The 25,576-nt window shown below is 37.9% G+C and overlaps 7 protein-coding genes across 10 annotated transcripts; 5 read left to right on the forward strand and 2 right to left on the reverse strand.

Moving 5' to 3' along the window:
* The first annotated feature begins 99 nt into the window (after positions 1–99).
* Positions 100–6,358, forward strand: LOC9317664 (protein SCAR2). The gene is given in 10 exon segments (XM_021027185.1): positions 100–517; positions 707–870; positions 950–1,073; positions 1,159–1,288; positions 1,526–1,587; positions 1,719–5,013; positions 5,015–5,110; positions 5,190–5,276; positions 5,533–5,640; positions 5,909–6,358. Coding segments are annotated over 10 exon segments (4,275 nt in total). The 5' UTR covers positions 100–362; the 3' UTR covers positions 5,963–6,358.
* A 4,125-nt stretch (positions 6,359–10,483) lies between these two features.
* LOC9315813 lies at positions 10,484–11,446 on the forward strand. Its single transcript, XM_002879700.2, has 3 exons — positions 10,484–10,876; positions 11,015–11,084; positions 11,182–11,446. Exons 1-3 carry the CDS (start codon positions 10,565–10,567, stop codon positions 11,217–11,219), a joined length of 420 nt encoding a protein of 139 aa, XP_002879746.1. The 5' UTR covers positions 10,484–10,564; the 3' UTR covers positions 11,220–11,446.
* Positions 11,447–11,735: 289 nt separating this feature from the next.
* LOC9315814 (solute carrier family 40 member 1) lies at positions 11,736–14,891 on the forward strand. 4 transcript variants are annotated; one of them, XM_021027195.1, is made up of 8 exons: positions 11,736–12,084; positions 12,317–12,492; positions 12,750–13,097; positions 13,177–13,659; positions 13,791–13,962; positions 14,200–14,337; positions 14,434–14,544; positions 14,668–14,891. In XM_021027195.1, the coding sequence occupies exons 2-8, from the start codon at positions 12,332–12,334 to the stop codon at positions 14,830–14,832; spliced, it is 1,578 nt and encodes a 525-aa protein (XP_020882854.1). In that variant the 5' UTR covers positions 11,736–12,084; positions 12,317–12,331; the 3' UTR covers positions 14,833–14,891. The 4 variants fall into 4 exon arrangements, with proteins under 4 accessions (XP_020882854.1, XP_020882852.1, XP_020882853.1 ...); XM_021027193.1 differs by having other exon boundaries at positions 11,737–12,084; positions 12,238–12,492; XM_021027194.1 differs by having other exon boundaries at positions 11,737–12,084; positions 12,326–12,492.
* A 221-nt stretch (positions 14,892–15,112) lies between these two features.
* Positions 15,113–15,770, reverse strand: LOC9315815. The gene is made up of 2 exons (XM_002881552.2): positions 15,529–15,770; positions 15,113–15,347 (listed from the first exon to the last, which is right to left on the reverse strand). Exons 1-2 carry the CDS (start codon positions 15,655–15,657, stop codon positions 15,222–15,224), a joined length of 255 nt encoding a protein of 84 aa, XP_002881598.1. The 5' UTR covers positions 15,658–15,770; the 3' UTR covers positions 15,113–15,221.
* Positions 15,771–16,657: 887 nt separating this feature from the next.
* Positions 16,658–19,146, forward strand: LOC9317665 (probable WRKY transcription factor 33). Its single transcript, XM_002879702.2, has 5 exons — positions 16,658–17,110; positions 17,372–17,569; positions 17,644–18,176; positions 18,271–18,432; positions 18,528–19,146. The coding sequence occupies exons 1-5, from the start codon at positions 16,877–16,879 to the stop codon at positions 18,940–18,942; spliced, it is 1,542 nt and encodes a 513-aa protein (XP_002879748.2). The 5' UTR covers positions 16,658–16,876; the 3' UTR covers positions 18,943–19,146.
* LOC9315816 (CASP-like protein 4B1) lies at positions 19,126–20,320 on the reverse strand. The gene is made up of 3 exons (XM_002881553.2): positions 19,883–20,320; positions 19,618–19,741; positions 19,126–19,528 (listed from the first exon to the last, which is right to left on the reverse strand). The coding sequence occupies exons 1-3, from the start codon at positions 20,131–20,133 to the stop codon at positions 19,337–19,339; spliced, it is 567 nt and encodes a 188-aa protein (XP_002881599.1). The 5' UTR covers positions 20,134–20,320; the 3' UTR covers positions 19,126–19,336.
* Positions 20,321–21,611: 1,291 nt separating this feature from the next.
* Positions 21,612–25,404, forward strand: LOC9317666 (stress response protein nst1). The gene is made up of 4 exons (XM_002879703.2): positions 21,612–21,847; positions 22,016–23,693; positions 23,917–24,854; positions 25,118–25,404. The coding sequence occupies exons 2-4, from the start codon at positions 22,239–22,241 to the stop codon at positions 25,200–25,202; spliced, it is 2,478 nt and encodes an 825-aa protein (XP_002879749.2). The 5' UTR covers positions 21,612–21,847; positions 22,016–22,238; the 3' UTR covers positions 25,203–25,404.
* The last annotated feature ends 172 nt before the right edge of the window (positions 25,405–25,576 follow it).

The following is a 25,576-nucleotide window of genomic DNA, read 5'->3' on the forward strand; positions in this document are numbered from 1 at the left end:
GGTTTTGGTTTGATAAGAATTTTCATAAAAATCTAATTTTTCATTAAAAGTAACAATTTTTAAGTATTTTAGGCATGGAAAAAAAAAAAATTGTTTTTTTAGGCAATTTTCTTAAAAAGTCTTTTAGCGTTGAGGTTCTCAGACTCTCTCTCTCTCTTTACCCCTACCTATATCCGCCGTCTTGAATCCACAGAAAGTCCGTTTTAGTTTCCAGCTAGTGATGTCGTCACATATCTAATGTGGTCGGTCACTACTTCAATGAAGACAGAGAAGCTTTTCTAGTCTTTCTTCTTTTGTAAAGTTCTCTCCTTTCAATTTCAACAAAAGTATTAGCGAGCTGATCAGACAGAGAAGCTCAAACAATGCCTTTGACGAGGTATCAATCTCGTAACGAGTATGGATTAGCAGATCCGGATCTATACCAAGCTGCTGATAAAGATGACCCTGAAGCTCTGCTTGAAGGAGTCGCCATGGCTGGTCTCGTTGGCATTTTGCGTCAACTCGGTGATCTCGCTGAGTAAGTTTTCTCTCTAATCGAAATTTCTCTAATTGACCTCAAATTCGGAGTTTTTGAATCCTTTGTTCTTGACCCACGAGTTTATAAAGCTACAATTTTGATGAATCTGGATTTAGCTGTGGAAGTGGAAAAAAAGTTTTGATTTTTTGATGGAATTGACTTTAAATTTTCATGTAATTTGTGATGAAGGTTTGCTGCTGAGATGTTTCATGACTTGCACGAAGAAGTAATGGCTACTGCTTCTAGAAGTCATGGTCTAATGGCTCGTGTACAACAATTGGAAATAGAGTTCCCTTCTATAGAGAAGGCATTACTGTGTCAGACCGATCATTCGCCATTTTTCTCTAATAAAGGTTAGTATGAACATTCCATGGTCTGGTCAGCTACTATGATGTTGGATTATTTCAAGATGACTCTATGATTCTATTTCAGGTGTGGAATGGCATCCGAATCTACAATTGGAACAGAGTGTGGTTACAAGTGGTGACTTACCCCGTTGTGTAATGGATTCTTATGAGGAATGCCGAGGTCCCCCAAGGCTATTTCTTCTGGACAAGTATGATTTACTTTGTTTGATAGGATTTCTTCTCTAGTCGTTTGTTAGATCTAAGGATATAACATATTCTCATGGTTTTAATTAGGTTTGATATTTCGGGAGCTGGGGCTTGCTTGAAACGCTACACCGATCCATCATTTGTTAGGCTTGAAACGTCTTCATATGAAGAATCATGGGATGATATTCAGAAAGAGAAGAAATCGCAGAAAGCAAAGGTAGTAGCTTCTTAGTTCAGGTTGTATCTAGTGGGTTGCAGTGTGATCCTTCTTGGTTTTATTTTGGTACATGGTAGATTTTCTGAATAGTATATTTTTTTCTTATATGTTCGTGTCTAAGCGGACCATTAAACTCAGACATGTCCAATGAGGATTCTTATGTTTATGGTGTTTTAAATGTGTAATCTTACCTTCCTGCTTTGTGATTCTCATAGTTTTCCTTCTATTCTCTTGTAGAGGAGAGCATCTCAGTGGAGGAATGGAGGAACACCTGAAAATGCATTATCATCACATGCCAAGTGAGTATTATCTACTTTATATCTTGTATGTTTGTCATTTCTATTATGATATATATGTGGTTTCCTAAGTTTCGATATTGGTATTTGACTGTGAGTGACAATGGCTGCTTCAAATCATTCAAATGGCACAGATTGCATGAATTGTTTTTGGAGGAGCATTTAGAGGCTCATCATTCAGATCCAGCCCGCGTTGTGAAGTTGAAAACTAGAAAGCTGGATGGGTGTTCCCTTATATCAAAATCAGGGGAAAGCTACATGGAGAAATTTGTGCAGACACGTGTAGATAGTAAAATAAGTTATGAAATAATTACCCAAAACCCTGGATTGTTGACATGGAATATGGATAGTGCTAGAGACTTAGTAACCGATATAGCTGAAATCAGTATGGTGGGTGCTATGGATAAGTCTCACGGAGGAAGCAGAGCAGAGGTTTCATTCCCAAGTGAGCAGAATAATGTGGCTGATATTAACATAAATGGGGGTATTATTGAAAAAGATATAGAGACAGTGCCTGAATCTACATACAATGAGATCCCTGGTACAACTAGTACAAAGGATTCACAAATTAATTTGAATGGGAAGCCAGGGTTTTTTCAACAGAGGAGTTATTCTGAAGATTTAACCAGTGAGGCTGACAATTATGTGGACGCACCAGCCACCATGGAGTCGGAAACAGAAACAGACGATGAGTGTAGACCTAAGAGTAGATCAGGTGCTTTGAAGGATGGGAACCATCGTACATATTCTGATGCGGATAAAGAGAAGATGGAGGACCCACCTCAATTTTCATTTTTTCATTCAAATGGAAACACACCAGTTTCAGAAAATGGGCGAAGCTCATTTGGGAAACGGAGCACTAGTTACTCTTACTCGGACAGTGCAAGCATATCCATTGATGATCAATCTGATGGAGAGAAACTTTCTGGATGTTTACCTTCTACTTCTAGTTTTAAGAGTGAGTTGGTGGATTCTACGTCTCACGTTACTCCTGAAGCCAAGAAAGTGTCTGATTTTAATGTTCAGGAATCAGTTAGTAGCAGCAATGTAGATGGCCAGGCATCATTAAGTTTGAATGGTACGTGTTCAAGTCCAAGGCCAGTCTCTCAGAATGATCAATCATGTTCACTGACAGTTCAATGTTTAGAACCAGAAGTCGATGAAACTTCTCCAGAACTTGTTAGGTTTGATCTAATGAAGGGAGGCAATGATGGAAGCAAGGTGGATCCATTCGATTCTTCAAAATCTTGTGCATCTTTTGATGCTAAACACTCTAACTTGCCTTCTGAAACTTCGTCAATTAGTTCAACTTCTGAAGGAAGCAGATGCGATATTACCATTGAGAAGAACTGTATGGTTGCTTCAAATTTAGTAAACTCAGGCACTAGTCCTCAAGTGTTTGTTGATAGTCAAACAGGTAAACAGTTACCTATCGCTGATAATGATATTGAGACAAACTCTACAGTTGCTTGTTCTGAAGTTTTAGCAAACTCAGGCAGCGATCCTGGAGGCCTTGATGGTAGTGGCCTAACAGGAAAGCCATCCTCAGCTGGGATGGGGATGGAAGTTTCACCTGATATGCCCTCTAAAGTCTGTGGTCCAAGTACAGTTGATGGAATTCACTTAAAAGATACTCTGGATGATGATACCGATTGTGTTACAGTGACTAATGTAGTTGCTGACGTTGATTCTAAAAATTCAGTTGCCGAAGTTGATTCTAAAAATTCAGTTGCCGAAGTTGGTTCTCAAAGTTCAGTTGCTGACGTTGATTCTCAAAGTTCAGTTGCTGACATTGATTCTCAAAGTTCAGTTGCTGAGATCTCCGATGAGCATTCATGTGCCTTTGGCAACACGGCTGATGTATCTGTTTCAGAGTCCCATGAAGACACACTAGAGAATGGAATGTCCATACCTGATGAAGTTGATAGTAAGCTGACTTCTGATTTTAACTCAGGAGGAGAGAAATTGGTGGTAGATGCTTCACCCACTTGTAGCAAATGCGATGAACATATCTCTCATGAAGGTTTTCATGACCTTTCAGGGCTGGACAACGCAACCACAGACATTGTTCTGAATGTAGAGCTTGCTGTGTATGATAATGACAATGACACTTCCAGTGGTGGTGTTAACCATGCCGTTAGTCTGTCATCTACTAGTTTGAATGGTTCTCTGCCTTGGATTTCGACCAATACTTATAAATCGTCTTCTGATGCTGGAGAGATTTTCCATGATACAGTTGTAGAGTCTGAGGGGACACTACCAGCAGACAATAATCCAGAGTCAGAGATAAAAATGCAGAAAAGTCCTCTGGAAGTGTCTTCAGAAGGTCTGAGTACTGCTCTAGACAACAAGGACGCAGAAAGTTGTGAATCTATAAGTCCCAAGCCATCTCTGGATCAAAGGGACAGAAACACAGAAACAAAATCTTCTGGCGAGAGCATTCTTGATGACAATTACATAGATTCTTCACCAGTGAATAATCTGAACGTTTTAGAGAGTGAGGTCGAGCACTCGGTTAGAGAGCAAACACCTTGTGCAAGCCATGAAGCCGCAGATGAGGAATTGCTGCAGTCATATGTTTTCAGGGGCTTAGAGTTTGTACCACATTCAGCTGGGTTAGAATTTGCACCACAACCAGCAGGGTTAGAATTGAACAGACCCAAGCAAGAGTTGAATCTGGATCCTGCTTTTCCTAGCTTTGGTTTTATCCCTGAGACTACTCCGCCCAATCCGGAGGACATGCCACCGCTGCCACCCCTTCCTCCTATGCAATGGCGTATTGGAAAAGTTCCACATTCTTTTCCTACCTTCATGGTGGAATCAGTCGAAACCAGTAATTCTGCTCCATCAGCGGCACCACCCATTGGTTCTAGCTTGAATTTTCAAATTGGGTCTCAACCATCAGAGCTGTGTATATCTTTAGGAAGTGACGAATCAGAACAACTTCCTGGAGGGTTTGTGAACAATGCATCAGAAAAGCCGTTGCAATCATCCATTCAGTTCCCAACCATGGGCACTGATTTGAATAGTCAATACGACATTCCTGAGCTCCCTACAATGCCTAATCAGGAGTGCATAGAGGATTTTGGTTCTGAGGAGAACAATCTTCTGGCTGACCATGCAGCTAAGAACCACGAGCTCGTTTATTCTCAAGCGTCGTCAACTCAGGATCTATCGGTGAAATACGAAGATTTCAAGGACGATGCTGATGTGCATGAATCTCAAAGTTCAAGCGATGATCACCATTTTCCTGAAACCAAAGCCCTGACGCCAACTCAATCAACAAAGGTAGAAGATACGGGTCATTCGGCTCCTGATGCTTCAAATGCCGCAACTGCAGTATCATCAAACACGTCAGTTCAGACGATAATTCCTGCTTCAGTGGGAGATGCTATGTGGCCTGTCAGCTGTTTCTGCTGTGCACCTACCATTGGACACAAATAAGCCAGAAGTTGTCCCTACGGTTAGGCTTCCTCGGCCAAGAAGTCCGCTTGTTGATGCCGTTGCAGCTCATGACAGACGCAAGGTAAAAATTTCATCTTGTCTGCAATACCATGCCTTTGCTAAAATTACGTCTCTAATCACTTGTTCGGATGATTTGCCAGATGAAGAAAGTCTCTGAGATGGTCCAACCACCAATCAAATCAAAGCAAGATGACAAGGATTCGTTGCTTGCACAAATACGAAACAAGGTACCACATGTTGTTCTTACTCTTACACCCATCCTTTTCTATTTCCTTGTTTTTTGTGGTTGATCGTGGTAATTTGTATCTTTCGCCATATGCAATGCACTAGGTCTGAGTTTGTATTTGTATCTTTCGCCATATGCAATGCAGTAGGTCTCAGTTTGTTTTGACGTTGATCATGTAAAATCTCATATGCTGTTTCTAGATGTTGTTAACAGAATTTTGTATTTGGAATTTTATGAGCTGTGTTTTGTTTATGCAGTCCGTCAATCTGAAGCCTGCCGTAGCAACACGACCCAGCATCCAGACTGGTCCTAGAACAGACTTAAGGGTAGCTGCAATCTTAGAGAAAGCAAACACAATACGCATGGTCCGTTACTCTCTTTCCATCTTCTTTAAAGATAGTAAATGTTTTCAAGTTCGTTTTCCTTTTTTGTGGTCCTTGCTAATCGTAGAGGCTTAGCATTTCGATTTGACATGAAAATCTCAGGAGTTTAGTCTTGCGTTATATCTTTAGATTGGATCCCAAAGCAGTTTCTTAAGTGGAAACATTGAGTTATTAGCATGTCCATAGACCAATTGAAATATCACTTTTTCTCTATCGCACACACATCTAAACCGGTTGAACAATGGTGCAGGCAATGGTTGGAAGCGACGAGGACGAAGATTCAGATAGTTGGAGTGATTCTTGAAACCATGATCGTTGGCTTTTCCGTTGTGTGTTTGTTTCATGATGAGTGCGCAAGCACTTGGAGTCAGGTAGGTTATACAATTTCTGTTTCAGACATATAACATCAAATACACATACCGTCATCGCTTATTTATATTTGTATGTATGTATGTATATTGTATACTGTTTTATAGGTGTGTGTATGTTGTAAGTAGATTCCGGAATTTGCATTAGTTTCTCAGAGATTTGTGTGGGTATGTTTTTGTTTCTTATTCTTTTTTTTTTTTCTTATAGAACATTCTTTAGTGGGCTATGTATGTGTATTTGCATACATACATCGCTATGTATTGTTTTCTCAATCATTTGCAGTGTCCTCTGTCCCATAATCCTAATGAGAAGTGTTCAACTTCGAAGGTAATATTTGGTTACTAGAGAACTGAAATGATATGATTGTTTTCTTGCTTAGTACCAATGGTTGAGATCGCCTTCACAAAAATCATTTTCATGAATAGCTGAGTTTCGATTTGAACTCAAATAGAGTAGGATAGATCGAGCAACAAAGACTGAAACAAGACTCATGATTCTCCAACTTGAAAGATTTGATGGTGAAACACTGAAACTTGTCCTGAATTTAAGAATCCAATGTTGTGTTGACTCGTATCTTGATCCAGAATTTATATTATAATCTCAGTAAAATCAGAAACTGGCTTCCTGATAACTGCAAAAGAATAATTCAATCCAATGAAAAATTCGATAATCTTGCATGCTCTTCCTTGGTCTGTAACACTTCCATCTTTCCACAATCACAAAAGATACTATGTTGATTCGAAAATTTTCTCAACGTGGTCTAATAATAATATGTTGTTACACCTAGACTATATTCGAAACTAAGAATGCGATTTCTAAAGAAAGGGAAGAGATCCATCAACAAACGCTGTCTTATTTTTCGCATCTAGTCTAGTGAGCATAGCTACATTCCAGAAGTTGTAATTCACACCATCAAGAGTTTGAGATGATGGATTATACGAGGATAATCATGGTTGTGCAAGGAAAAGCAGAGAATGTGCATTGTCACGAGATTCGTTTGATGGAGAAATTTGTTGCTGGAACTCCGGGAACATGAGCAATATCAACTGTCCTCTTCGTAAGTGACGAGCTCCACTTGCGTTTCTCAGCTGAGGATTTTGAGTTTTCGATTGACTTTCTGAACATAAACCATCGGAGAAGAGATGCCGAAAAACAAATGCGTAAATTTTACAACATAAAGAGTGATCCTTGGAAAAAATCCGAAGGAATCAAAGAAAACATGCGTGACTGAAAGAAGAAGAGGTGAAAGTTGAGCTTTCACTGCTCTGCTACCATTGTGACAAATTGAGAAATGAAGAAGTACTTGACGTTTTAGTTTATAGAAATGAAAAACAGTGTGTTATTTAGGAGTTTGATCAACTTCTGTTAAGTGATAACTAACTCACTAAAAACCTATCTAACTGATTAGTTAACGACTTTATCACTCATTCATCATACAATAAAAACGTTGTATTTAAATATGTTAGTATTACCGTTGTGTTCGTGAGCACAATAGATAACGCTGTATTTAAATATGTTAGTATTACCGTTGTATCTGTGTTATGCGTTTATGTTTGTATCAGTGTGAACACAAAAGTTGTGTTTGTGTGTAATGTTTACGTTTAGTGTATGTGTTCGTGTTATGTGTTTATGTTTGTATTAGTGTTATCACTAAAAATGTGTGAGCTTAATGAGGTTTGGTTTCCTAAAGCAAAATCTACCTAGAAAGAAATATTATGAAGATCATACCTTGTTTTAATAGACGGAAGAGACACTTTACCTGATCAAAAGAGGGAAAGATACAATCTCCTAGTCGGATCTTCTGCAATACTTTTATATCCCTGTTAAGAATGAATCGCCAAAAGATGTGGTTCGAACTTATAACACAGTAAAGTGAAGTATCTCATTGATAACTTGATAAAGATTAGCAGAGATTGAAGTTTTCTCTATAGCAGAATATTGAATGTTATCATGCTGTCCCAGCCAAAGCAAACTGTCTTTAGAAGAAACAACCCTTCTTTAAAGGAACACAATTTTTCTCCATATGTGCAGAACATTGAATGTTATCATGCTGTCCCAGCCACAGCAAACTGTTTTTAGAAGAGACAAGACTTCTTTAAAGGAACACAATTGTTTCCATATGAGCAGAACAATGAATGTTCTCATGCTGTCCCAGCCACAGCAAAGTATCTTTAAAGGGACACAATCATCTCCATATGAGCAGAACATTGAATCTTATAACGCTGTCCCAGCCACAGCAAACTGTCTTTAAAAGAGACAAGCCTTCTTTAAAGGAACACAATTGTTTCCATATGAGCAGAACAATGAATGTTCTCATGCTGTCCCAGCCACAGCAGAGTATCTTTAAAAGGACAAGCCTTCTTCAAAGAGACACAATTATCTCCATATGAGCAGACCATTGAATGTTAACATGCTGTCCCAGCTCCAGTAAAATATCTCTAATCGGACAATCGAGCTTTCCCATCTTAGAAAGCCAGCCTTATCAAAGGACTTCTATTCTCCATTAATTTGCAGAATATTGAATAGTATGGTTTAAGCAGAGAACATTGATCACTGTTATTATGTTGCCCCAGCCACAACAAACTATCTTTAAATATAAGTCCTATTAAAGAACCTTTATGTTCCATCAATTTGCAGAGTATTGAATATCATATCTCAGTGAGATGTATGGTTTAAGCAGAGATTGAAGTTTTCTCTATAGCAGAATATTGAATGTTAACCATGTTGTCCCAGCTACAACAATATATCTTTAATCGAACAATTGCCTTATTAAAGGACTTTTATTCTCCATCAGTTTGCAAAACACTGAACTGTATCGTTTAAGCAGAGAATTGAAATTCTCGGAACATCATTGTTCAAGCCTTAATAAAGACTGACTTTAGCAGAATTCTGAATTTTATATCAAGCTGTCCCAGCACAGCAAGACATAGATTGACAAGCATATGTAATTATGAGCAGAACACTGAATATTAATATGCTGCCCCAGCCACATCAAACTATCTTTTAATAGACACTCGAGATTCTAACCTCGGAACACCATCAAACGTAAGTCCTATTAAAGAACATTTATGCTCCATCAATTTGCAGAGTATTGAATATCATATCTGTGAGATGTATAGTTTAAGCAGAGATTGAAGTTCTATACAGCAGAATGTTGAATGTTAATGCTGTCCCAGCTCCAGCAATATATCTATAATCGGACAATTGCCTTATCAAAGGACTCTTATTCTCCATCAAGTTGCAGAACATTGAACTGTATCGTTTAAGTGTATCGTTTAAGCAGAGAACAGAATTTCTCGGGACATCATTGTCCAAGCCTTAACAAAGGCTGATCTTAGCAGAATTTGAAGTTTATATCAAGCTGTCCCAGTACAGCAAGACAGAGATTGACAAGCATATGATCTTAGGTTTTGTTAGGCAACATCGGACTATGCAGTCCGAGCAATATATCTTTGTCCGGACAATTGTATTATTCAGTTTGCAGAATATTGAATTGTATCGTTTAAGTAGAGAATTGAAATTCTCGGGACATCATTGTCCAAGCCTTACTTAATAAAGGCTGCAGAAATTTGAAGTTTATGTCAAGCTGTCCCAGTACAGCAAGACAATGAAACTATAGAGATTGATTTCTCCAATCTTTTACTCACGGACATAGATCGACAAGCATATGATCTTAGGCAACATCGGGACTATACGGGACAATTTTCCCAAGTTAGAAACCGGACAGACACAATCATATAATGTGTGTTGTCCCTTTCTTTTGGGTTTGAAGAAAACAGAAATCTTTAAACAAACTAAAAACCAAAGATTAAAAACAAGTTTTGAATTTAAGAAAAAGCCCTTCGAAAAGGAAGAAAACACGAATTAAAAAGAGGGCTTTTGATTTGCGAGAAACGGAAAAAAAAAAAAAAAAAAAAAAAAAAAAACAGAAACCCTAATTTGAAAAAACAAACGTAAAATCAAGAAAAACAAAAGTTTTGAAATTGAAAACCCTAAAAAGAAGGATTTTGGAAAAAGCAAATCGAAGTTTTGATTTTAGAAAAGAGAAGTTCGAAATCTAAGAAAAACACAATCGTAAAACTACCAAAACCTAAACTAAAGAAAGAAAAAGAACACAAATTATGCATAAACAAACCCAGATTCAAAATAATGGTTTGGTTATGCATAATCAAAAACTCTGAATAAATCACGAAACCTATCAAGAGATGATCTTCAAAGAACAACAAAAAAGGAAACGAGAGCGAGAGAAGACTGAGAATTGCAATTGCGAGAATTATGATGGCCTCCCTTATATAGACACATCTCTTATTGAGTAACCGTTATGAAATAGAAAGGAGTCGGTCTTAGTTATGATGGGCTTAAGAGCTAGGCCCATAAGATTTTCCTTTTTTCTTACTCTTTTCCATTTTTGTTTGTTGGCAACTTGGCATCTTTTATTAATATTTTAATAAAAAAAATCAAACCAAACCAAAATAAAGAGATTGAGAAGAAAATCGGTTTTTCATTTTATTTTATTTTATTTTTTTTATAAATAAAAATGGGAAAATCGATTCCCGTCAAAACAGGGCTAAGAGGAGCTTCCGCTGCAGTAGCTGGATTCATCAAATCCTCAAAACCGATCCGACCCATTTCTTCCTCCATGGACAGTCCCGACAAAGATTCATCAGCCACTACCACCACCAGCGAAACTAGCCGCCGCTTTGTTCCGCTTTCCTCGGTGGTCTCTGATTGTGCGAAGCGGTGGTTCAAAGACACTCTTGAGGAAGCTAAAGCTGGGAACATCACTATGCAGGTTTTGTTAGGTCAGATGTATTACTCTGGTTATGGAGTCCCTAAGGATGCTAAAAAGGTTTCTTCTTTATCCCTCCCTTTCAATCTCTTCTTTTCCAAGTTTAGGGTTTGTGATAATCTAATTGATGAGATTGATTTGCAAGTTTCGTCTTTTTTGAGGTTTTTGAATTCGATTCTCTGTTTTATTAATCATTAGGGGAGGCTTTGGATTACGAAAGCATCAAGAGTTCGTTCTTCAGTATGGAAAGTGAAAGATAAACGACCAGGTCTTTGTTTTATTACAAGTCTAATTAGTTTATCAACAAATTAGCCCTTTTTGCTTTTGGATATGAGATTTTTGTTTTGTTTGTTCTGGTTTCTCAGGTTACAACGCAAGTGATTCAGATTCAGTGTCGTCCTGATCGAGAGAGCTTGTGTTTGTTCTGTTTTGTTTCAATCTTTGGATGTTCCAAGTTCCAACAATGAACAATATCTTGTCTCTGGTTATATCTTTTGATACTTGCTAATCATTTTGTATCTCTAATACTCGAATTTGTCTTTTTTTTTTTTGTTAAAATTTTGGTGAAGGCTTTTGCTCATATTGTAAGATTCTAGCAATGAAAAGGAGTTAAAGGTTATTGTTTTGTCACTTTTTCTTTTTTTCCAAAGTAAACAATATCAGAAGTTTGAATATTGTAAGGGTAAAAGAAGTTCATGAGAAGAAGATCCATTTATACCATAAGCTTAAATCCATTTTAGTTCAATAAGTAAATTTGTATAACAACGAGTTTATAATTTCTCGAATGACTTAGACAAGGCATGGAACCGCAGACATTAGGCCCTGAGCCGCGGTTCCTTTTACTAGATTGCTTGTCGCGACACGGATATGTAACAAAAAAAAAGTTGCATTAGACTTAGATGTAAACGAAATTCCTGCTCAAACTCTTGCCTCGGACGAGTATGTTTTCTTAAACCAATCTTAAAATCTGAAAACCATAAAATAATGTAATTGTGTCATAGTCATTTAGCACACGAACCCATAAATATTCCCATAAATTCTCCTTTCCTTCTTCAACAATCACTCATTGGCTCATTGGTAGTAGTACTCTTTTAACACTAGTGCTTAGTGGGAATATGTTATGTCCTCCACCAACAATTTTTTCATCCCATTTGAAATAGCACCAATATTAATAAGGACCACCCTAGAAGATAAAAGTGATTCTGAGTTTCTTCGACTCTGTTTCCATCATTAGATCAACAAAGCTCTTTGTGCGGCGCAGAAATAAGGTTTTTGAGAATTTTCTGATTAATTTATGTTCCTAGAATTATTGTTTTTGCTTTCTAGATTGATTGTTGTTTTTATGGGAATCCATATTTATCCCAATTCTCGAGGACGGCGTTGTTGTCACACACTAACGCTCATGCAAATGATGACTCTAGAAATATCAACAGATGTCATGTTTCATTGGAATTCGATACATAATGAACACTGAATCGCTTGATCGATGTTATATCTGAGATTTCTCAGAAGAAAATGGAGAATGAGACAGAATTGAGGGTTGTTCATCAAGAAGAAGAACAACAACAACGTGAAGAAGGAGAAGAAGAAGCACAGCCACAAAACCCACCACCCTTACGACGTCGTTTCGTGATATATCTTTACGTTGGATATTTTCTTGCAAGATGGAGTGCCAGGTAGGTTTCTATCATTCTTTATCTCCAACCAAAAAAAGGGCTTAATTTCACAGTAAAGTACAAGTATATATCTCTGTTTTATACTGGTTTTCTTAACTGATTTGAATTCTTGGATCATGAGTTCAGAGTTGGTTTATTATAAGCAAGAAAGAAGAAAACTTTCTTTATAGTGTTAGATGATTTGAAAATGATGGATACTTCCATTTTTCATAACTAATAGGCTTTTCAATATGAGTTTCTTGGTTGTTGTGATGCAGAACATGGGAATTCTCTGTTGCTTTGTATATGATCCACTTGTGGCCAAACTCTCTGCTTCTAGCCGCGATTTATGGTGCTATAGAATCTGGTTCTACTGCAATTTTTGGTCCCATTGTGGGGCAATGGGTCGAGGGAATGGACTACGTTAAAGTTCTCAGACTCTGGCTCTTATTCCAGAACCTCTCCTACACTATTGCTGGTGGTGCAGTCATCAAGTTGTTGCTAGTTTCCGATCTTAAGTCCCGCAATCTCGCGGTGTTTGCAATATTGGTTGTGTTAACGAATGTTGCTGGCGCCATTGGAGTGCTTTCTACTCTTGCTGGCACCATTCTGATCGAACGAGACTGGTAAATTTAAGACTGTATATTTGCATACTTGAATGCAGTTTTATAGTGTCTTTATTTTGGCTCTTTTGGCAACCAACAGGGCTGTGGTTATGTCAGAAGGTCATCCTCCAGCTGTATTGACAAGAATGAATTCTGTCATTAGAGGCATTGATTTGAGCTCCAAGCTACTCTCTCCAGTCATCACTGGTCTGATCATCAGTTTTGTCTCTCTTAAGGCGTCAGCGATAACTTTTGCAGCTTGGGCCACTATAACAGCTTGGGTTGAATATTGGCTCTTCATTTCTGTGTATAGTGGTGTTCCTGCGATAGCACGAAGCAATGAGAGACGGATCTTGCGTTCCCGGACAAAGCAAGTAGAAGGAACAGATGCACCTGTTTCTGTATCTAATGCTCCGGGAACAGAGGAGAGTTCTACTGGAAACCCACCGTGTAGAACCGGAATCCGGAAGATTCTTAATAGAGTATCCAAGTCCTCTTTTGTTAGCGCATGGAGAATATATTTCAATCAAGAAGTTGTACTCCCCGGGGTTTCTCTACCTCTCTTGTTCTTCACCGTCCTTAGGTTCCTTTTCTCTTTATCTCTATGTTTAAGACTCCTCATATGAACATGCATTTCCTACCGATCATGTGGATCATTGTTGTGGTTTTCGATGATTTATTGGGTCTATCATCTTATTTACCACCTTGACACAGCTTTGGAACATTGATGACGGCTACATTGCAGTGGGAAGGGATACCTACATATATAATCGGTATAGGCAGGGGAATAAGTGCAACGGTTGGACTAGCAGCTACATTAGTGTATCCGTTAATGCAATCTCGTCTCTCAACGCTAAGAACCGGTCTCTGGTCCTTCTGGTCTCAGGTATAATAACTTGAAACCGATAATCCATTTGAAAGAACTATATATACCTATAAAAAAATCTGTGGCTATAAGCCCTATTTCTTGTAGTCTTTGTTAACTGTATCCTATATGAAATATGAACCTAGTAGAACTTGAACATGTTATGGAACTTGAGTAATCAATCTTATAGAAGAAGACATTGTATATGAGACATGGAAAACAAAAAGAGTCACAAAAGTAGGGTTGTTGTTCATACAGTGGAGCTGCCTTTTGGTCTGCGTTGGATCAATTTGGGTTAAAAAGGATAAAATAGCATCTTACATGCTAATGGCTGGAGTTGCTGCTTCAAGGCTTGGCTTGTGGATGTTTGATCTTTCCGTCATCCAACAAATGCAGGTATGTTTACATTTCTTTAGCTTATATGGTTATGTAGTACATGTGTTCTTTAAAAGACTTATAAGAACCTTTGGTAATGTTTTGGTCATGTGTTAGGATCTTGTTTCAGAATCCGACCGTTGTGTAGTTGGAGGTGTTCAGAACTCACTGCAATCGGCTCTTGACTTGATGGCATATCTATTAGGTATCATTGTATCCAATCCAAAGGTAAATAAGAATTCCACTTTACATTTTGCGGATCCATATAGCTAACGACTCCTTTTATCCATCAAATGCAAAAATTTGCGTGTGGCAATCGAGATCATAATGTTTAATGGACTTTTATTTCAGGATTTCTGGATATTGACGTTGATATCATTCTCCACTGTATCGTTAGCAGGAATGCTCTATACAATTCATCTCTACCGGATTAGAAACCACATTTTTCACTTTGAGAAGATTCCTTTGTTGAACAAATGTTTATTCAAGTTACTCCCTACTCGTGGAAACATGTAACTAATGTTGTGGAATGTGCCACCATTTCTCACTAATGGGATAATTTTATGAAAAGACCATAAGAGCAGCCAGAAATCAATCAAATAGCTGAACAATTGGTTAAATAGGTCAAAGATGTAGTCAAAAGGAAACACACAAAAACGATAGGTCAATGACAATTTTATGTTGCGTTAGGACAAACTTGCCTCTGTTTTTTGTTTGAACCCACTCTGCTTTTTTGTATGAACTCACTTTTATGTAGTGCTATACAATGAAATGTTTTTATCTTTTGGGAATAGAATTCTATATTGAAACAACATTTATAATTAGTAGTAAAAACAGTTGAAAAAACAGATATTTGTGTTTACTTAATAAAGTATACACTCTTATTATATGTTAATAAAGAAACATTAAGAAGATTGATGAAGTCTCTTCTTGGCATTCTCTGCTTCATCGGTTGCGTCAACTTGCATTTTTGTCTCCGTTAGATGAGCCTCCGTTGCTTCCTTCTCGTTCTTTGCCGTCAATCTCTTTGTCTTCCAAACCCAAAAATAAAATAGAATAAAAATGAAAAATCAATAACCAAACTAACGAGTCACCAAATAAGTCAAGTTATCATGATTCAAGAAGACCCATGACCATGAGTCTCCGATCCACTTGCTTCAGTGGCTCGGACTACGGAAGCTGAGAAAACTAAGACTCTTCTTGTATACGTACCTGGCCAACAAAAAAAGCTTTGACATAGCTAAACCCTTCCTGGCACGAGACTGCCATGGATAAACAGTTCGTCTTCACTCGATCCGTCAAAGACTTCGACGGCCGTTGTGATGTCTCGGCTTCTTGCATCGTTGCTGTTTCTAGGTAGAGATAGAAAGAATACTTGTGTAACTTGAAAAGTAAGGCTACGAAATATCTCACTTTTTAACTATTAATGATTCTGGAAGCAACTCCTCTTGCCACGTCTGGTTACGTGTTAGCTGTAGAGATACCGACGTGTATTAAAGTAAAGAGGCTATTTACTCTTTGGGCTTTTGGGCTGAAGAAATTGTCATCGGATCAATGAATGTAGATTTGCAACTTGCAAGTAAGCGACACAAAATCCATGACGTTTAGTTTATTCCCACGTGAAGAACCATACCACATATCGTGCAATAAGAAACTTATTCACTTTATTTACCTAAGCTCGATTGACAATTTACACTAACTATGCTTGACAAGATATTTAATTCTCTTACCTTTCTTTGTAGCCAATTATATCAACAACCGATACGAGACGAGGACAAATAATTTTTGTAACCATAGAATTTGAACATTCTAATAAATATTTATTAGAAGTTTAAATTATATTCATTAAATTAATAATATGAGTTCAATTAAAAACTTTGGTCTATTCATTTTAAGTCTTTTAAAGTTCTAATAAATAGATTGAAACCAAACAGCCGCACATGGATTTAATATCGAATTTAATTAGTAGGTTCTTTGCTAAAAATACTCACAAACTCACTTCTAAATTCTAATCTTTTACACTCATGTGCTTTAAAGATACATATTGAGAGAACCTTTCCTAGTACACCTACTCACGAGTCAAAATTTTCCAAGATTCCCAAATGTTTGAATTCGTATTTTGATCCAAAATACTACAACATTGAAGAAAAAAAATAAATCACACGTGGCATTCAAACACATCATAAGATGATGAAAGCATGAAGCCGCCTCTCAAAAAATCCGTTCAACGTTTGAGAGTCAAGGCCACAAGGTCTGACCATCTCTCTCTTCTTCTTCTTCTAATCATATTTTCAACGGTCAAACTTTTTATCACCTTCTCAGAAGCTACACTTTTTTTTTTCATTTTTCATCTACAATAAAAACAATTAATCATAAATAATAGAAAAATCACCAATCAGACCATGCACTATGTTTTATATATACAGACATAACCAACAAATACATAAACAAGAAGAACCCATCACTTCTCTCGTTTTCTTCTTCTTCAAGCCCTCTTCTTCAAACACTTTCTATAAATATCTGAAATTGGTCTTTCATAAAACAAACTTCCATTTTTCGTATGGCTGCTTCTTCTTTTCTTACAATGGACAATAGCAGAACCAGACAAAACATGAATGGTTCTGCTAATAATTGGTCACAACAATCCGGAAGAACATCAACTTCATCTTTGGATGATCTTGAGATCCCAAAGTTTAGATCTTTTGCTCCTTCATCCATCTCTATCTCTCCTTCCACTTGTTTCAGTCCCTCTGTTTTCCTCGATTCCCCTGCTTTTGTCTCCTCCTCTGCTAACGTAAGCCTCTCCCTGTTTCTTATGAAATGAATCCAACTGTTGATAAATAATCTGTGCTTGATGTATCATTGATTTAACATCTTGAATGAATTGTGATCGGAACTAATAAAGTCATGGGTCAACGGTTTCAAAGAGAGAGAAAGAGTTTCAGAGTCAACTCTCGATTCTGTTTCTTAATAATTGCTGTTTCTCTTTTCTTGAATTCTGAACAAGATTCTGAAAAGTAGTGACAATAATATAAATCTTGGGATGGTTTTGCAGGTTCTTGCTTCTCCAACCACAGGAGCTTTAATCACAAACGGAAGTAACCAGAAAGTTATAAATGAAGGAGAGAAGAGCAACAACAACAACATTAACTTCTTCGATTTCTCATTCCACACACAATCATCAGGAGTTTCTGCTCCGACCACAACTACAACAACAACGACAACAACAAACAGTTCTATCTTTCAACCTCAGGTATGTACTTCTTCAACAGCTCAAATCCTCTGTTTATGAGTTTTTCTGTAACTGAACTCTGTTTTGTGTTTCAGGAACAACAGAAGAATAACCAGTCAGAACAATGGAACCAAACCGAGACTCGTCCAAACAATCAAGCTGTATCTTACAATGGAAGAGAGCAAAGGAAAGGAGAGGATGGTTACAATTGGAGAAAGTACGGACAAAAACAGGTGAAAGGAAGTGAGAATCCTCGGAGTTACTATAAGTGTACTTTCCCAAATTGTCCAACAAAGAAGAAAGTGGAGAGATCTTTGGAAGGTCAGATCACAGAGATTGTGTATAAAGGAAGCCATAACCATCCCAAACCTCAGTCTACTAGAAGATCTTCTTCATCTTCTTCGACTTTTCATTCAGCTGTGTACAATGCCAGTTTGGATCATAATCGTCAAGCTTCTTCTGATCAGCCTAATTCCAATAATAGCTTTCATCACTCTGATTCCTTTGGGATGCAACAAGAGGATAATACTACTTCTGATTCTGTTGGAGACGATGAGTTTGAACAAGGCTCGTCGATTGTCAGCAGAGAAGAAGAAGATTGTGGGAGTGAACCTGAAGCAAAGAGATGGTACAGATCATCATCACCCTCTAAAAATCGCCTACGATCTTTTAACAATCTTGAATAAGAAAGTTCTGAAAATGTTTGTTTTTTGTGTTTTCAGGAAAGGAGAAAATGAAACAAATGGTGGAAATGGTGGCGGAAGCAAGACAGTGAGAGAGCCAAGAATTGTAGTGCAGACAACTAGTGATATCGACATTCTTGACGACGGTTACAGATGGAGAAAATATGGCCAGAAAGTCGTTAAGGGAAACCCAAATCCAAGGTAATAACATCAACAATTGTGCTTCTCAATAGATTATAATTAAGGTTCTTAAGAATCTGACCTTTTGTTTTCTTTTCACTTGCTGAATTTAACAGAAGCTACTACAAGTGCACAACCATCGGTTGTCCAGTGAGGAAACATGTTGAGAGAGCATCACACGACATGAGAGCAGTAATCACAACCTATGAAGGGAAACACAACCACGATGTTCCTGCAGCTCGTGGTAGCGGTTACGCCACAAACAGAGCACCACAAGATTCTTCTTCAGTCCCAATTAGACCAGCTGCTATTGCTGGTCACTCCAACTACACTACTTCTTCTCAAGCACCATATACACTTCAGATGCTGCACAACAACAACACTAATTCCGGGGCTTTTGGTTACGCTATGAACAACAATAACAACAACAGCAACCTTCAAACGCAACAAAACTTTGTTGGTGGTGGGTTTTCTAGAGCAAAGGAAGAACCAAACGAGGAGACCTCGTTTTTCGATTCGTTTTTGCCCTGAAGAAAAAAGGAATCTGTTGTTCCTTTTGTACATTTCTGCCACCAAAGAATTTTACTACTTACTAGTGATCCTGCAGGATAGTAGTAAGACTATAGTCCATAGAGAATTTTTTCATTTGTTTTTTCACACGCCTGTAATATGCTTAATGTTTGTACCATAGAACTAGAAAAAAAAAACTGAATAAAACCAATCAATTTTCACATTTTTCACTTATGAATAATGTATCAAAGAAGAACACACACACACACAGTGACACAGAGAATCACAGTGACAGACCCAAATAACAGAAGTTGGTATCAGCTATATGAACACATAAAAGAATTGACATTTACATGTATAACAAAGATCACAATGGTATAAAACTATTGAAGCACGTTATTGCAGAGAGACAGATTCAAATGAAAGAATGAGTGGAGAGTTTGTAACCGGAGAAGAGAGCAGAGAGAGCTAACGCGACGAATGCGAAGATAGCCATGCTGATAGCAGAAGCAGCAGAATCAGTGAAAATGTTATCTTGACCTTCTCTGAATCTGTTTGTCAATGGAATTGCAGAAGATGCAGCTGATATGAGCAAATACGCTACAATCTGCAAATTACATAAACAAATTTCACTTTTTTGCATCAAAGATCATAACTTTACAAATACACATGTCTTGAAAACAGTTTCTGCATTACCTGGTCGCCGGAGAAATCGACCAAAGTTGATGTCCGGCGATCGAAAAATTCCCTTTTTGAGAAATGTGCAAATGTTTGCCACGCAGTGTATAATGTTGAAATAATCGATATCGCCAATACATATCTGAAGACAAAATTTGAGAGCCGAAATCAGAAATCTCAAATCTTTGATAGAAATTTCAATACTTTGATTGAAATTCCACAAACCCAATTTCAAATTCGAGTATCAAAATGTTATCAATCGGAAAAAAAGTGTGAATCGAACCTGTACTCTTCGTACTCATTGAAGTTTCTACCGTAACCATGTTTATTAGAGACCATAATTAAGAAAGCAAGAAGAGAGAACAATAGACAAATTCCTCTCGTAATCGGAGATGCTTTCTTTATCAAATCCTCTCTTTTCCATCTCTGAGTAATCGTCGACGTTCCAGATGCTGGCGTCGGCTCCGACGTCTTCTCCGCCGCAGTCTCCACGTCAGTAACTTCAACCGGCTTCTGTTTGTCGGGATTCGTCATTTTACAGATCTCAATTGGTCGGAATCGGTTCTGTTTTTATTGCGAAGATTCGGGAGGAGGAATAACAAACTTGGAAGAAAAGAAAAACTTAGTTTTGTATAACGTAATTAAGGTTTCGAGTTTTATAAGTTGAATTGAAGAAAACGCGTCGTGGCGGGAGTGATTAATGTTAAGCAATGTGATTAAACCAGTTATTAAACCCGACGCGTGTTATGAGCCGCGCGTAGCAAAACAGTGGTGTGTTTTAATCGTGGCTTGCATTTGTTGCCAGCGAAGCCTTTTCATTGGGCAAGGATTTTTTTTTTTTTTTTTGGTAATATATTGATTTTAGGATTTGTGATGTTTAATTCCATAACTTTCGTGCTAAGAATGGAATTATTCTTCACAATGTTGTTTATGGAAAGCTTCATATCAAAGTCTGATTGGATTTTTTTTCTTTTTCAAAATTCACTATTGGTTGTAAATTCGTAATCAAGGTAAGGTGTGCTAAGGCTCCAACAATCTAGAAAAAACATGAAAAACTCCACTAGAGAAGTTACCTACAGAGTCCTATCCATTTTGTGTCCCAACAACAATTAGACAATGAACGAGTGATCTTGATGGAGGAATAAGACGTCAATGTGAGAGACTTGTAATGGCTTTGGGAACTTTAGAGTTCACATTTCACAACCTTTTTTTTGTTATCGAAAAGTACCAATAAAAAACTTTAGAGTTCAACGTGATGATCGAATTATCAACATTTGCATTGACCACCAGTTCCAGCACATTAAATCTACTGGGCTTGGCGGTAGCGTCACGTCGAGATACGGTAGGGTCAAGAGTTTGACGTGAGTTTGCGATTTATCTTTTTTTTTTTTTATGTCATTTGTTTTTGAAAAACACAATTTAACTTTGGTTATTTCTTAAGAGTATATTGTTCTTCGAACCAATGCTCGATGTCGCCGTCAAAACTATTTCGGTTGTAGCGATGAAAAATAAATTTATAATTTAGACGATCACTTTTGTTCATGGTTCGATTTATCATAAAAAAGAACATTAGTCTAACTAAAAATGAAGAGAAAAACTGAATTTTTTTAAAGAAATAGTTTAATTCAAAGTATTTTCATTTCTTACTGCTGTTGTAAATGCTCCATTAATCTTGTTAGTGAAAAGTCAAAAATAGTAAATAAAGAAGAAATAAGGTGGAAAAAATCAACCTTATACCAAAAAAAATAGAAAAAGATACAACAAATTTTAAAATGAAGCAATAAGATAAGAGACAAAAATCTTATTTTAAAAAAATTAGAAAAAGATACAACAAATTTTAAAATGAAGCAATAAGATAAAAGACAAAAATATTATTTCAATTATTTAGTTTCTAATTTCATAATTCTTGTAAAATATAGAAAATTAATACAAAGTTTAATTCTTGACAAATGTAATTATTATTGTAAGAAAAAAAAAAGAAATTATTTTGTGTATGGATAAACCTAAAACGAAGGGGACGCATGAAAGGCACCACCGACTAATGGAATAGGTATTAAGGACCCAGCCCCGATTTCACCACCCGGTTTTCTTCCTTCTTCTCTCACATTTCCTCATCATCATCGTCAAATCAATATCTTGGTTTCTTCGTTGCCAAGACTCGAACGATACGCTATTCTACCCGAAATTTGGATCCGAATCTCAAATCTGCACTCGCTCTTTTGCTTCGCCGATTCTTTCCTTTTTCACGGTAAGTTTTCATTGCCTCACTATCACATTGCACCGTGAGTTAATTCGAGCTTGTTTACGAACTGGGTTTTCTTGTTTCCGGTCATTACTTGTATAAATCGAATCAATTTTACCAATTTGTGAATGTGGGCGGTCTTTAATTTGATTCAAATGTCGCTTGTGCATTTAGGTATTTTGTTGATTCTCCTCAAGCCCTAATTTTTGCTCAAGTTTTTGTTGGAGCTGGGACTAGTGTACTTCGATGGTATACAACAACCTAGCAGGAAGATTAGGGTTAGGGTTTTCTGTTCTAAGCACATCCCTTGAGTTGAAGAATTTCTGAAAGTCTAGGGTTTTTGATTTGATTCCGGTCTCATAAGAAGAAGAAGAAAAAGGGTTGGTTTGAGAGGATAATGTGTATATTGTGTGTGATTCAAAAGTGGTCTCGCCGGGTTGCAACGATGTTGCCTTGGTTGGTCTTACCTTTGATTGGACTTTGGGCTCTGTCTCAGCTTCTTCCACCAGCTTTTCGTTTCGAAATAACTTCTCCGAGGCTAGCTTGTGTATTTGTGCTTTTGGTTACTTTGTTCTGGTACGAGGTTTTGATGCCTCAGCTCTCTACTTGGCGGGTGCGGAGAAATGCTAGACTTAGGGAGAGAAAGAGATTGGAAGCTATGGAACTGCAAAAGCTTAAGAAAACTGCTACACGACGTTGCCGTAACTGCTCAACACCTTACCGGGACCAAAATCCTGGCGGTGGAAAATTTATGTGCTCATATTGTGGGCATATATCAAAGAGACCTGTTTTAGACATGCCTGTGCCTCCAGGGTTAGGACTTTCTGGTTCTGGAATTTTGAAAGATCTTGTAGGAAGAGGTGGTAAGATGTTGAATGGAAAGGGATGGAATGAGAATGGTTGGATGCACGGGCAAGAATGGTCAGAAAACAGCACATGGACTAGCGAGTCAGCCTATTGGCGGAATAATAGTGGTAGTACATTTGGTGAAGATGAGAATTGCTTGGGGGAAAAATCATATCCTGGTGGCGTTGTTTTTGCTTGCCGACTGCTTGCTTCTTTTTTCATGAGCATTAGGTGGCTTTGGAGAAAGATTTTTAGCTTTAGTTCTTCGGTTGATGAATCGTCAACTGATGCTGACCAGAGACGATTACTGGCTAGGCAGGGTGAGAATGGGACCAGCTATCATGAGAGTAGGGTTGAGAAAGCACGCAGAAAAGCCGAGGAGAAAAGACAAGCTAGGCTGGAAAAGGAGCATTTGGAGGAAGAAGAGAGAAAACAACGAGAGGAAGTCGCGAGACTAGTGGAGGAACGGAGAAAATTAAGAGATGAGAAGATGGAAGCCGAGAAATGCAGCAAAGCATCATCTGCTTCCAAAGAAAAAGATACCAAAAGGGAGGCAGAGAAGAAGCGCCAAGAGAGAAAGAAAGAAAGAGATAGGGCATCTAGTAAGAGCAATTCCGATGTCGAAGAGCCTGATAAGAGAATAGGAAAAGATACTGACCATAAGCGTGAGCTTGAGAAAAATGATCATTTTAGGAGCCCCAACATGGAAAAGAGGCACGGGCATGGTGTAGATAATAATGCTACTAGTAACAGTAACATGACAGGTGCTGGCGGTAGGTACTTTGATCGAGTGAAGGGTACATTCTTCTCTTCTTCTAAGGCTTTTACAGATAACCGGTTCTTTGGAAGAGGTGTCAATATGTCAGCTACAATTGCAAAAGAGAATAAGCACATCGGTTCTGCAGACCATTCTCATGCATCTGCTCATACTAGGCATATTAATCCTCCTGAATTTGTTGCTGGAAAATCTGGTTCAAATGGAGAGGAAAGGAATACTACTCTTCATGTAAGTGTTCTGACCAAATTTTTTATGCCATTGCGATCCGGATGATTAAACTAGTCGATTGTCTTTGCAGTTATATATCACTCCTCTCTTATAAACTCATCTGTTTTGTGTATCTTAAGTTGAGAAGTTTACTATCTTGAAGTAGGCGATATTAGATTTGGTTCTAGTTTTTTCCAACTTGTTTCATAAAGGATACTTAAAAATGCTATGATGTTCTCCTCAGGTTGTTTCTGAGCCGCAACCAAGTGGAGAACCTAAAAAATCATGGCAGCAACTATTCGCCCGTACGCCATCTGTGCCTGCCTCCTCCAATGTTAATGTTATAAGTCGACCTAATACAAAGCCCAAAGATGTTCAGAGTTCACAGGTTCCTAATCAAGATCAGTCAGTCCGAACCTTTGACAATCCAATCAGTTTTGGGCTCCCATCACCATTCACTATACCAACATACTCTAGCGGATCGACTATCAGTAGCTTAGGTTTCTCATCTGCAAGAGATATTGTTCTCCCTCAGCCTGGGGAAAAGGCTCATGCTTTTATGCCTGAAGAAGAGCGTTTTGAAGATCCGTGTTATGTTCCGGATCCAATATCTCTTCTGGGACCTGTTTCAGAATCGCTTGATCTAAGGGCTGGGTTTGAAACTGGTGGAAGACTGAAAAAACCCCACTTGTTAAAGAATACACCTTTTTGTGAAGTCAATAAGCCATCTCCGATAGAATCTCCCTTGTCAAGATTACGAGTTGCAGATGAAAAACAGGTTAATGATGGAAGCTGGCAAATGTGGAAGACCACCTTTGGCCAAGACCTCCTTCTACCTTCAGATAACACTAGAGCTAATGAGGAAAGTGCTGTGCATCATGTGCCTCATAATAGGACATCATCGCTATTTGCAAAAGATGACCCTATTCTCAGTGCATATTCACACAAGAAGGAAAGTTTTGAAAATGATCAGAGAAGTGGCCCGTTCAGCCCCATTGCTGGTCCAAGCAACCATGATCCCTGGTCACAGAAAATGTTCCTCCCAGCATCATCTGGCATAGAGAGTCTTTTGTCGCTTAGTAGACCAGAAGATACCGGCCCGAATAATGTTGCATACATGAGTCCAACTGGGTTGGCTCCGGAGAATCCATTTGAACTCCCTTCTCCGAATCACTGGCTCAAGTAAGACTAATTTGTTCTGAACCCTTAATTACTGTTTTGCGCAATTCAGCTGTGGCCATGGCTATTCAATAATGTTTTCAAAGGGACATAGGTTATAGTAACAGTTTCTGTTTTTTCTTATAGAGCATCTTATACCTGTAACATGCTTTAGAGTTGCTCTTACATTAGTTATAGATTAGGTTTCTTTAGAAGTTTGCTAAGTTTGGAACATCAGCAATGGAGAGTATTGGGTAATGATTTTGGTGTTTGTTAATAATGTGTAGGAAAGTGAAGAAGACTGGGGATGGGACTGGGAGGCAATTTGTGGAGGGTCAATTCCTAAACCAAGATGTACAGTCGTTTTGGTAGTCACAATTTCAAGATTAAGAAAAAAAAAAAAACATTGAAAATCATTTTGGGACACAACTTCTTGCAGATATACCTCGTCTGTCTTTGTCCTCTGATTTTCTTCAACCTAAGATTTTGAGTTTTTACTTAAACAGATGGTTGGCTTCGATAGACTTACCATACACTTAACACGTAATTACCAACAGCAGCTACTATTGCTTTATAACATTCCTCTCTCTCTCTCTCTCTCTCTCGCTCTTTTAGTCGACTTCGACTAATTAGATTGCACGGTAAGCTTTTAATATGGGATCAAGGGCATGTTCGTTTGGATATCTTGGCAGCAGTGGTAATGAGCAGTGACAACTGATGTTATTCGATTTTTTTGTTTCGGCGGC

Source organism: Arabidopsis lyrata, assembly GCF_000004255.2.
Source record: "Arabidopsis lyrata subsp. lyrata unplaced genomic scaffold ARALYscaffold_4, whole genome shotgun sequence".
In the NCBI taxonomy this organism is placed as follows: domain Eukaryota; kingdom Viridiplantae; phylum Streptophyta; class Magnoliopsida; order Brassicales; family Brassicaceae; genus Arabidopsis; species Arabidopsis lyrata.